Source organism: Thermobia domestica, chromosome 2 (genome assembly GCF_964235325.1).
Source record: "Thermobia domestica chromosome 2, izTheDome1.hap1.1, whole genome shotgun sequence".
Classification (NCBI taxonomy): Eukaryota; Metazoa; Arthropoda; class Insecta; order Zygentoma; family Lepismatidae; genus Thermobia; species Thermobia domestica.
Window position 1 is genome coordinate 251,378,926 of NC_137455.1, and position 13,644 is coordinate 251,392,569.

Genomic DNA, 13,644 nt, shown 5'->3' on the forward strand with positions numbered 1-13,644 from the left:
ACTCGACACATTTCTACGATGCGCGATGCCGTGAACTTAGCATCGGAAAGGGCCGCAATGAACCCCTCTTAGAATCTGTTCAGTGTTGGCAGGATCAGACAACGCTCGACCATACTGTTCTACTGCATGACTAATGAGATACTGTTGCTTGCTTGTGGTAATCTCACGGCGATAAGCTGCGGGTCCGCGGTACAGTTGCAAATTGGTTTCGGATCAATATAAATAAATCAAACCTCTGTAAAACAACTCGATACGATTAGTGAATCTTTTGTAGCAGGTTATTTCTTTTTGTAATTCCCATGCTATACACTACAGGGATATTAAAAGATCAATTACAGAGTTTATTACCGCTGTATGAAAGAAAGCTGTAAAGTTGTAACATAGTGCTGGATTATTTCTAAACTTAATTAATTTACGAATTTTTGAAAAATGATACGTGTTGAGCCCATTCAACAACACACAGAATTAATTAAACACTGCATAGTTACAGATTTTTGTATGAAAGTCTGCTACACTTTCAAAACATTACTCAATTCATTTATGCATTTCAAACTCTACGCTATGAAAGAGCTCCCTATGGCTAAACGGTTACCGTCTGCTCTCTTGGCGCAGGGCAGGATACCTGGGTTCGATTCGACCTAGTATAACTAATTGATGCAAATAGAGTAATAATATCAAAGACAGAACCTGTTTCTCTGACGCTGAATTCATGTCAAAATCCATTAATCGCTATCCTTTAATGTTTTTGTTCTATGACGATAAATGTTGAAACCGGAAATCAACAATTTGAACCATTTCCGGATTGAATAGATGGTAAAGGAAAGAGGCAGAACCTACTCTCGAGAAGTTGAATAGATTGTAAAAAACTGATCTCGATATCTCTTACCGTTTTTGCTATGTGGAAATCAGTACTGGAATCGGAAGTAGTAGTAAATTTCAACTACTTCTAGTTTTTGATAGTGTTGCGGGTTATGATGGTATGTTAATTTGACACCCTGAATTGATTGCAGAAAACACCTTGTCGCTATCTATTACCATTTTTGTTCCATGGCGATGTGTTGAAACCGGAAATAGTTAATTTGAACGAATTTCAGTTTGAATAGTGAGTTAATGGAGGAGATGGAACCTATTCTTCGGATGCTGAATCGATTGCAAAAAACCGCATCTTGATATCTCTTATAGTTTTTGCTCTGATAGCTATCGACAGACGGATGGACAAATCCGTTCTATAAGACTTCCGACATTTATGCACAGCATAGTTTGGAAGTCTAATAATTGTTTATATATTCATATTCACAATTAGCTTATTTAATTCACGAAAAGAAATTCTGACCAAATACTGTATATATACTTCTGGTTTATTTTTCATTGGTAACGGTTTCTTTTCTTACGTTAAAATTATATTTCCATATACTCTATATCCATATATTGATCTTAAAGAGAAACGCCGTATAAAAATTCATTGGCATCAGACTTATATAATTGGAACGATACACAGAGAGAGAGAGACAGAAGGACACAGTGGTTTGCTTAAAAGAGGAGAAGGGAGGTCTCTCTTTAATTAAAAAAAACAACAGTGTCTTCTAACTAATGAGGGGATAAACTGTCTGATATTAAGAAACTCAAATCAAAGCTAGGTAGAAAGACTAATCAGTGAAGCTGCAAGAAGGGATTGTTACATTAGGAATATAAGTGTTTGGTTGCTACTCTGTATTATTTCAGCCCCAAAACAAGATCTTGAGAACAGAGTTTGTTTCTTATCCATGTCTTATAAAAATGCAGAGAAGGAAGGAAGATACGAGTATGAAAATACCTCGAAAGGAAGGAAACCTATAATTTCAATTTCTATCCCAAAATTTTATTCGATCTTGCTGAGAGAAACCTTAGGTTTCTAGCGTCTTAAGGTTGAGGTGGTCAGGCAAAACCTGTACATGTTGACAAAACTGTAAGTGATATTTATATATGTATTGCTGGAGGACCGGAACATTAGACGAAATCTGTCCAAGTTTAACAGATTAGAGTTTCAACAGTGAACTTTTCTAAGTAGGGACAGGGGGTTAGGAAATATACGGGCTTCTACTTCCTTCCCTGCAAAACCACCACCTACGAGATAATTCGTAAAAATACAAAGGTAACCAAGAAAGTTCTGTCTCTTTTTCACTCACTACCTTCGAACGTCGATATGTTGCTTTTTCATTCTCATGCTGTCACCTTGCAGGTGTTACCGTACCTGCAAGATCAAAAATATTCCCCATCAGCATCGACGTCCTTCTGTCAACATTCTGGAAGATCATGGATTCCATCGCGGTAGAACTTCGTGGGCCGTGAAGCGAAGAATATATCAAGTGCATTTTGCACCTCTACTAGGGATTTGAACTGGTGTCCTCTAAGGTGATTGTCACAGAAATGGAACAGGTGATAATCGGACGGTACAATGTCCGGGATGCAATAGTGTTTCCCACCCAAGGCGTAGAATGGTGTCCCAGATCATCCTAGCCACGTTGGGGCTTAGCGTTGTCCTGTAGCAGAAGAACCCCTTTACGATTCAGAAGTGCTGGCTCCAGAGTTTTGAGTTTTTCTTGAACACGGCTCAACTGCTGACAGTATACAGTTGCGTTCATGCTCTGATCAGCTGGTAGCAGTTCCAGATGCACGATGCCGCGAGCAGTCCACCAAACACACCGAAGGACATTCTTCTAGTGCAGTGCTGGTTTCGGCTATTTTGGAACCGGCTCATGGGATGCTAACCAATGATGACAGCGCCGTAGAGTTTCCTACAGGACCCACTTCTCATCACATGTCAAACACCCTGTCCAAAAATGGCTCCTTCCTCAGGCGAGAAAGAAAAGAAACACAAGTGTCTGCTCGCGTTGCCTTCTGGCTCGGACTCAAATCATGTAGGACCCACAGACCCAACTTGCAGTGCTTTCCAAGTTAATTGAGGTGCTGCCGAATGGTTTCTCCACTCACCCTGAATTGTAGTCCCAGTTCCTCACATGTCTGGCCACTACGTTCCTCAATTGCTGCCTGAAAATAATTTTGTACATGTGTTGGTCGCCCGACACGTGGTGATCTCCGAGTGTTTCATCACCGTCCTTAACCTTGTTCAACCACCGCTGCACTGTCCGCGTAGTCACGACAGCTTCACGAAAGGCCTGGCATATCTTCCGCCCCGCTGCAGCGGCGTTTGACCCCAGTTTGAACTCGTACAATATACACGCCCTTATGACGCTCTGTGGAGGTTCTATGTTCAGTCTGTTCTTACGCAAGTTCACGGTGTAACTGAACTGCCATAACCAAGTAGTATGTTGGATATACCCACACCAACAACTGACCTTCGCCTTTTCGCCATTCGCATTCAACTCACGGTGTGAGGAGCAATTGAAAAAGACCTCCACAAAAGCAACTGAACATTCTTAGTTACCTTTATAATATATTCTATCCCTTCTTGAATCCCAATTCCGTGTAACTGGGTTCTGGCCAAAGCCTCCCATCTTCAGATAAAGATCTGTATTTCTGGTTATGAGAAATTCTATTATACGACAGGGTACATTGAGGTAATTACTATGACAGACAATTTCTCGTATTCGTTGAGTAGTAAGTATAAACCAGTTTATATTATATATATTAATTCAAGATCTGAATTATTTATTTGGACTAATTTGGTTCTACGTCTTTCTTAATTTATTAAATTAGTTGCAATTACCCACTTAGGATTTAAAGAATCGAAGTATCAGTTTATTTTCCTGTTACTATCTCCATACCATATATACTTGTTCGGGAACTCATTTTTCCACATTGCATAAAACTGAGACCTACATCCGGAAACCTGGAAGATTTAGGTGAAGAATTATAATCTAGTTTGGGGTATTTTTTATTTGGGTGTTTGTCTGACAATTTTTCCTCCTTACTTCACGAGAGAGAAAGAGAGAAAGAGCGAGGGAGAGAGATTGTACGAGTGAGTGAGAGACGGACGAGTGAATGAGAGAAAAGAAGTTGAGCTATAATATAGTAGGTTTCATAAGGAACAATACTGAGGAACGTTTTGGGAAGCTTCCTGTTCCTCTCCCCCGGACAATTCTTGTACCTTTGTGTTGAAACTAACTTCACTGCAAACATGACACGTTATCAACAAACAAACAAAAAAAAAAAAAAAGTTTAGACATGTATAAAATAACTATAATGATTTTCAATTGAACAATTATATTTAAAAAATGAAGTTTTAAATGCCACCAAAATAACGTTCGAGAGCTTCATAACTGTCACAGTGGTTAAGTGATGACGTGCTCACTTCTACGAAGGGTTCCTGCTTAATCGGAGGGAATGTAAGCTTGCGGTGGACAGAGTTGTGTCTATAAGTTTTCTAAAGGTTATTTTATTGTCTCCCACTATCTTTATTTCACTAATTCTTTCACCATAATTTAGTTGTATTTATCTACTGTAACTTCTAGGACATATCCGTGAGATTTTAAATATTTCATTTATTTAATAACATTTACGAACCGAATAAATATGTGAAACATTTTACTAATTACGTTTTATGTGATTGTTTACGGTGCATTATATTGGGGATCAAAGCAAACGAAAACTAAATATCAGTTGCATTTCTTTGTACTTATAAAATTATTTTGCAACATTATGCAACTAGTAAAATTATCAAGACCAAATAATATCATTTTACGTTCACTACAACCAAGACACGTAACCCAAAAACCCATTGGAAAATAGCACAAAAGGAAGTAAATTATAAGAACTTTCGCTAAACTAATTCAACAGATGAAAAGACGACTTAGGAGGTAAAGAAAAATTGAAGAACGAAGAAAAGCTGTAAAACATCCAACTGAGCATCATGTTGGAATCCACTCACGCTTCAACTGAATACTTCTCGGATTTTTTGTTTCCTACCCATCAGATGAAATGTTTGAAATGTTTGTATTAACAGTTACTATACTATGTCGAGTAATATTACTATGTAACAAGTAAGATGTTTTCAATTTTCGCTTCGTGATTCTTTTGTTCCAATTATGCATTGTTCTAGGGACTGCGTACCACACCCAACTAAAGTATTTTGTACCGGTATGATATGTACTTACCGTCCCACGATTCGAACATGTCGTTGATAATATAATCAGCAAAACCCATTTGGGACTTTGGTATTGAACAAGTGGATCTATCAAACTGAGGCATAACTACAGGTAAACCTTTCTGCTTTTCTTCATCCGTCTGAAAGAAACATTTATAAATTATAACGAGTTCTTAAAAGAATATTTTATATTTAATGATGTTCATAAATATTAATTTGTTCGTGCAATATCATAGTCATATCACTTTCGTAAATTTTGAATTTAATTCAGTTTAACATAATCCGATAATTGCTACTTACATTTTGCCTAAACGAACAATTTTTTGTGAATCATTATGGCTCAGGAAATAAATTACTTTTGTCGGGAAAAATTCGAGACAAGTTGAATTTTTGCAAGTCGTTAGTGCCCAACTAGAGATGTATTTTCCCAAACGTCCCCACCTCCCCCCTTGTGCTTTCCCTCTACCCTCTTTAACATCCAATTTGCAAGGTTTTCGATTATCACTCATATCTCCGTTATTATTAATCCGATCTTCAAACTCCTTCTAAATTTTTTCCTTGAACTACGACCTAAAAAAAAGTCAAGTCATTCTTAACCATTTTCGCTAGGTCTAATAGTTGAAGACATATTCGTAGAAATATGTAAATTTTACATTTTTATGTGTATATTTTCCGTTTTTATTTTAACTTCTGTGTATTCGATAATTTGTAGAAATGCTTCAAATGAAAGTTGTAGAGCGCTTTAGCTTTAAAACGGTATATATATATATATATATATATATATATACACTTTGAGGTATAGAAACATGTAAATGAATACTTTAAGTGAGCGAAGAGCGACTCACCATTATGAACAGAGTTGCCGCGCCCTCGCTTGATTCGTTTACCTTAAATATTGTAGCATAAGATCTCATGGATTCTAATGCAATATCTGAAAACTGGCCTATTTCATATTTTCCTGACTTTGTAGGTCCCCTGAGCCGTGACACTCACGGTCCCTGACTCAAGCCACACTCACTATCGTTCTTGATAAATAATGATCGTAATAGGTATTTTCCGATTTTGTAGAATATATTACTCGGGTTTTTTTTTTTTTTTTTTTTTTTTTAAATTTCGCAAATCTTTTTTGTCAGTTCTTGTTCGGGAAGGGGCATTGCCCCTAACCCATATGATATAGGGTTGTTCCATTATCCACCACCTGTGGACGCACCGTGTCCCGGACTGACAACCGGCAGCTGTGAATTAACTGACACTGTTATCTATTAAAAATAATCATTGCCATTCACAGCATCACGGACCTCTCACCTACCGCTAGCTAATGTTACAATTTTTATGTTCCTTACACGTTTTGTTCATTATATTTTTCTTGATTTTTGTTTACACATCATCCTATCAACAATTCACTTATAATTCATAATTTATATGTACAATTCCAGTCTATGTCTAAGGCATTATAACTATTTACAACATATACATGTTATTATTCATAATCAATTGCGTCTTGATCATGCACGGTTGCTGCGTTGTGACATGAAAGACCATTACAATGTTCGCACATACCTGAACAATTCATATCTGACTTGCGACACTTACAATAATCTCTACAATGAGTTTTGCAAGAGCACGACACTAAATACAACAAATCATCTGGTGCAAAAGGGTTTGAAGCGGTAACTTGTTTAAGTACTTTTCTCCCTTCTGCATTTCCTCTTATGGACTCCAGCTTCCATCCACATTCAGTAGCTAACAAATTGGCTCCCAACCATCTCTGTACCTGCAAATAAACCCTTAGTAAGCGCTGTTGACATGCTTCTGTTGTTGGACGTAGTTTAGCCAAATCGAAATTCGATCTCAAATTTGACTTTCTTGTGAGCATAGCAAATGTATCGGGCTTCATTCAAGTTCGAGTATCTGATCAGTCCATACAATTCTAGTACAAAACGTTCTCCACTTCTTAGCAATTCTTCTTTGAAAACATTGTCTTCGGTAAATATTAAAGCTTGCTTCTTAGTGTCAGACGAGGATTTCAAACCATAAAAGCAAAACGTAGTGTCGCAGCCAGTCACTGCGTGGGTAAAGAAGAGACTTCTTCCGATTTCTTTGTTTTATTCAACCAACATGTGAAAGTTGTAAAATACTTTGGTTTGATTCTTACCGCCTATTTGTTTACAAAAATGCAAACTTTTTTTCTTCTCTCTCAGGAGTAAGATCCACTAATAGGACCAATAGACCCTTATTGGAACTTACAACAGCAATCTTGAAACACTGATTTAGTTTTTTTTATGGCAACTTCCACTATATGAACATTAGCATCTTCTGCCATATAAACTGATATACCCTTTTTGTACAATTCTGATGCTACTGCCTGTAAGATTTTTTTATTTTCCCTTTTTCCTAAATAGTTTTCCTTGGCTGTTAAACATTTTGTGTTATCGTCAAAGTTTATTTTGCATAAAGTTTTATTTGCAGCTCGTCTGTTTTGTTCCTCGTGTATAGTGGTAGAATGCCTCGGATATCTATCAGAAATTAAATTAGCATTTTCTCTATAGTTAGATACTATATAGTCACAATAATTTGTAACTATTTCTCCGTATGTAGAATCACTCGGTCATCTCACATAATGAACCAGAAACCCTCAGTCAACTACAAAAGTCGCATCACTAACATCTTGGTCTTTATCCAGAATTTATCTTCTTGCAAACCATCTTGGAATATCTTCAGCAATGAGCATTTCGTGCCATTACGGAGTGACACAACGTAAAAAAAGAAATGAAAATGAAATGAAATCTTTGTTTTACGTCCCACGGTTATGCCGGTTAGGCTAAAGGAGACGGTGATGATGAGTAATGAATGAAATGGTGGAATGAAGGAAGTGGGAGGAAACGGGAGAACCCCGAGAAAACCCACGCACACAGTGATTGTCCACCACAAAGTTCACTTGGCGGGGGCTGGGATCGAACCCGGGATCCCAAAACGTAAAAAAAGAGACGGCGGTCTAGATGCTAGATCATATGTTAGGTATTCTTTTAATTTGTTTGGATTGTCACACACACACAAAATTCTATGGAGGATTGACTGTCACTTCGTTTGACCGAACTTTTTTTTTTTTTTTTGCTTGAGTTTTTACAATGTCCCCTCTATGAAGCTGTAAATCGCTAAAAAATTTTGTGTTTCATTTTTTCAATCGCTGCGACTCCTATTTCATAAGCGTCATCGCACTTGACAGAACCATCAGACACACATCCAGATAATAAAAAGACAAGTTCTCCAGATATCTTAGTGAACAGATTGTGTTTTGTAAGCCACGTAGTAAACTTTTCCACATCTGCCTGGTTTCTTTTCCTTGTTGTTCCACTAATCTCCACATGTTGCTCAGTAAATGTTATAGCAGTTTCCAAAGACTCTTCAATGGCTTCGTGAACCTTTGAACATGGGAATTCCATACACCCATTTGGACAGCATGCTTTCAGTTATGCTTCTACCGTGTGTTAAACTTCCAACAAATTTCAATGAACGGATGAGACACTGCTCAATACTCATATCTGTCCAGGTACCTGACCAAAATTTACTACTCCGTCTCACTGTGAACATTCCTTTCTTCGTTAACAGTTCCCTCTCTGTCAGTTTAGAGTCGATATTCATCATTTGTCAAGACGTGAATAATGAACATAACGTGTGTAAGGAGCACAAAAATTGTATCACAGGCAGGGAGGTCCGTGATGCTGTGAATGGGAAGGATTATTTTTAATAGATAATAGTGTCAATTAATTCACAGCTGCCGGTTGTCAGTCTGGGACACGACGCGTCCACAGGTGGTGAATAATGGAAGAACCCTACATAATATGGGTTAGAGGCGAAAGTCCCCCGAACCAAAACTGACAAAAAAGATACGCGAAATTGAAAAAATATGAGTAATACATTCTACAAAATCGGAAAATATCTAATTACATCATTCATCAAGAACAATAGTGAGTGAGTTTGAGTCAGGGACCGTGAGTGTCACGGCTCTAGGGACCTACAAAGCCAGAAAAATAATGAAAGGGGCCAATTTTCAGATATTGCGTTGAGAGTCCATGCGATCTTATGCTACGGTATTTAAGGTAAACGAGGCGAACGAGGGCGCGGCAACTCTGCGAAGTTTGCAATAATGGTGAGAGCGCACTTCGCTCTCTTAAGGTGTCCATTTACATGTTTCCATACCTCAAAGTGTATATATATATATATATATATATATATATATATATATATATATATATATATATATATTTAAGATTGTGGTTCAAGGAAAGAAACTATAAAAGGAGTCTGAAGATCGGATTAATAATAACGGAGATATGAGTGATAATTGAAAACCTTGCAAATTGGATGTTCAAGGGGGTGGAGGGAAAAGCACAAGGGAGAGGGGTTGGGATTTTTGGGAAAATGTACCTCTAGTTGGGTCCTAACAACTGGCAAAAATTCAACTTGTCTTGAATTTCTCCCGACAATCATGGATTTTTTTCCTTTCATTTCCTGGTCTGTTAACTTTATGTCTTCTGCCGGCTCAAAAAAATCAGCCTGGGTGTCTTTGAACGATCTTTGTAGTCTATCCTTTGGGAGGCTGCTAGGAAATGATTATCACCACTAACTGTCATATATAATACAAAATTATATTGTAGGTATTTTACAGTTTATTACGCAAATTAAGCGGCTACTATCGGATACTTATTGCTTCTATTAGATTAGATTAGATTTATTAATCATTCTGTAGACCATATTACATATACATTTGTATAAAATGGTATAGAATTCGTCAGTACTTAAAACAGATAAAATATTTACAAATAGAATGCTCTTGTTTTAACAAACTTAGGAAAAAATACTAAACCATTTTTATAATCTACATAATGATGATATATATGGACTAAATTACTCACTATTTCAATTATTATGTATTTATATGTATATTTATATTTACCATTTGATATATACATATACAATAGGTAATTTAATTATTTGCTGAAGTTGCACAATGAGCTGCTTAAATATTCATATATGTATAAAATATGTTATTTCATAGCAATCTGCGCAGTCAGTTTGATCGAATTTTTATTTTTGGAACATTATCGAGCACGTGAGTCTTTTCTGTGTAACGTTCTATATATATAAAAATCAAAAGTATTCAAAAAGTTAAACCAACCAAATAGACGAATAATGTGTTAATTTCTATACTACCCCGTTGGTTAACATTATATACTAACACTTCTGAAGATAATGTTTTATTTTATTCCACTTTCCCATTCGCCAAATATGAAAGGAAAATAACTCGAGATAAGAAGCATTGTTCTGTATTTATAAGTGCGAATTGTTATTACTGTGTTTTAAACTCTCATTTTAAGAAATCATCAGTTTAGAGATATAGTATTATCCTACCGGAATAATAGATTGGCTACCTGGATGAGTTATTTATCAGGTAAAACAAATATTCCAAAGTAGAGATTTTGTATTTTTACCAGACGAGTTGCATACCTACCGTATGTTCCACTAGCAAAAGTTTTGAAATGTAATAGCCAATTTAATTATTATCTTTGGTAATACAGTAAATTAGATTTATCCACGCCAAATAAAAATGCACTCAACTGACTACTTAGTTCCAGTTTCAAATAAACATAGATGGATTTTGCATACCTTTTGCTTGCAATGGAACCTCAAATCCCTTAATTTTACTCTGACCACATCAATATGAGTGATATTTTCTGACTCTTCAGATCAACATGAACATTGTAATTATATATATATTTTGTGATTAACAGATCAAAATATCCTTACTTGTGAAAAGTATTCCTCTGCTATCCTTCGAGCCCACTCAACACATTGTTTCAGAGGACGTGCAGGATTAGAAACATCGGCACATTTAATTAACATACGTTTGATCAATGCTACATTTTCTATGGTGAGTAGATCAATATCTGGAGACTCACACAGTGCCTGCAATTAATACATTTAATTAAACCGAAAATATAGTTATATATTTATTTTTATTATAAAAGAAGGGACTTGGAGGGGAAAAACGTAATCTAGATTTCATAGGAATTTATTACGGATAAATAAGGTACAAGCCTAATACAGAATTACGTAGCGAAGGATATAATTTTGACCAACTTCTAAATATACACGGATAACATAAGGAAAACAGCAATGGAGTAGAAACTGTAAACCTATTCCTCTCAAACATCAAAACGGCGATTTAAAAAAATGTACAGTAACCAATCATCAGAAGCTGGTTTCCTTTTAACCTACTAATTAAAAAGGGAGGAGACTGCCTAACGAAACAGTTTTACAGACTACACAGACTGATCTCTAAATGCGACTGAAGAAAAGAATTCCAAAAAGATGGAAAGAGTCAATTGTAGTGGCGATATTTAACAAAGGGACTAACCGAACTGCAGTACTTATAGTAAAATCTTGTAACTTACTACAAGATTTTATCAAATATTCCTGAAGCACGTTAACCCTATATAAAGCAGTCTTAACTAGACTAATACTGTATTAGATACTTACACATTCACGACAAGGAATTACACAAGATGTTTAAATGCACACAGGCTATCCATTTTTAATTATCTTGACTGTCACGTCATTTGCTGACAGATTTTTTAGAAAACAGATCTTAAGGAAGAGGAATTAACACTAAAACAGGTGATAGTTTAGTAGAAAGAAAATTTATTTCACATCTCTGATATTTAGAACAAACTAAATCATCTGGCGTGATTTTTGAAACATGCAATCTTTGTGTGCCCTCAATTCTAACATTAGTAGGATATGGTAGTTTATACACTTCAATTCAAATCCGACCAAGGTCTAATATTGGAGTGTATATGTTAATTGAGAAAAGACACCGAGAACTTGGCGATTCAGTGTTCCAGTGATTCATACACTTTAGGAAACTGAATGACTTTACATTATCTCGAAAGGGATTTGGAGTTATCAACAGGATGGTAATATTTGTGAAAGCCTGTCTTAGTGACACGAGCAGTAAGGTAAGAATAAGAACTAGTGTCAGACTCTTTCAGGATTCACAACGGTCTAAGGCGGACGGACGTCTCATTTCCATCACTCTGATTTTCCTCTAAAGTACGTAATCAGGAAGTTCAAAGAAGATAGATGGTCTTAGCTATTTACTCATGTACACGGATGACGTAAACTTGACAGATGATGTGAAATATGTACAAGAAAATGTCAATATCGTCTTAACAGTATGTTAAAAGAAAGAAGAAAAAAGGCTTAGAAGAATACGTAAAAAAGCATGGTGACAAGTAAAAAAGCATGCTTGTTAATCGAAATGACGGAAGCACTGAAGTTAGGACGGTAAGAGGCAGAGGAAGTGATATTTGCAGTTGTAACAAAAAAACAAAAATGAAATTAGCAGAGAAGCATGAATTACATTAATAGCGGGAAATGCACGCTTATAAACTTATGGTCATGGCTAACATCGAAGAAGTTAAACTGAAATTAGTAAGACCCATAGTATTCTACAGATGAGAAAATTGGGCATTAACACGCCAAAATGAACAGAACAAAAAATATTCGAAATCAAAGTCTTGAAGAAAATTTCTGAAATCAAAAGATAGGAACAAACGATTGAAGCGAGAAAACTACATAACGCGGAATTACACCATATATAGGTGGCAATATTATATATATATATATATGCGTCACAAGACCACTAAGATGGGCAGGATACGTCGCTCGTATGGAAAACTTACGTGTAGTGTACCTAGTTGAGAAACTTTTGGGTGAAAGATCTCTGGAGAAGTTTACAAAAAGATGAAAAAAATAAAGTAAAACAAGATCTTCGGAAAGCAGGATGTACCAGTCCCGACTGGTTTGGTTTGGCGCAAGTTAGAATTCATTGACGTTCTTTGGTTTCTATGCCAATGAAACCTCGGTTCCCTAAGTCATAAAGTAAGTTAGTTAATGAGAATGGTGTAGATTGTTACAGTAGTGTAAAAGTAATTCTGGGTAAATGCCTGAAAAACAAGGTAGTGATGAGAATAATTCGTTGATAGGTTACAATGGTATAACTTATGTGAAACGAGAAGGATCTGGTGCTGACTATGATGGACTTTGACTTGCTAGGTCAAAGTTAGGAGATGAATAAATTGAAAGAAAAAAATGAAAGCAGAATCACAAATATCAACTATTTGAAACTTACGTAAAATTCTACATCTACTGTATTAACATTGCGCTCATCTATAAATAACGATAATTTTTATGAACTATTTATTCACATCGTGCAGCTTTCATTATTGATATAAATATTATTAGAACCACTTATTTTAGAACTTATTATTAGTACCTTTCTCATTACAAAAATCTGGATGTCTGTGATACAATATTACATATCACATCAATGTTCAAACTAAATTTACATCATAATCTCGAAAACCACCTCTATCCATGCTATCTCATTTCAGCACTATGTAACATCCATCTGAAACAAGTAACTTCATTACCGACCACTGTGCAAATAAATAAAATAGATGAAATCACGGAAAAACAGAAAAAAATCAGACAAAAGT

The 13,644-nt window shown here is 35.9% G+C and overlaps 1 protein-coding gene across 2 annotated transcripts in view; it reads right to left on the minus strand.

The window, feature by feature from the left end:
* LOC145678448 (high affinity cAMP-specific and IBMX-insensitive 3',5'-cyclic phosphodiesterase 8B-like) overlaps nt 1-13,644 on the minus strand; it is a 1,074,619-nt gene that overhangs the window by 12,846 nt on the left and 1,048,129 nt on the right. For both annotated transcript variants that reach the window (XM_081748585.1, XM_081748584.1), the window contains 2 exons: nt 10,892-11,050; nt 5,094-5,223 (listed from right to left, as the gene is read on the minus strand). In XM_081748585.1, the coding sequence (XP_081604711.1) occupies nt 5,094-5,223; nt 10,892-11,050 (289 nt within the window). The remainder of the gene's footprint in view (nt 1-5,093; nt 5,224-10,891; nt 11,051-13,644) is intronic.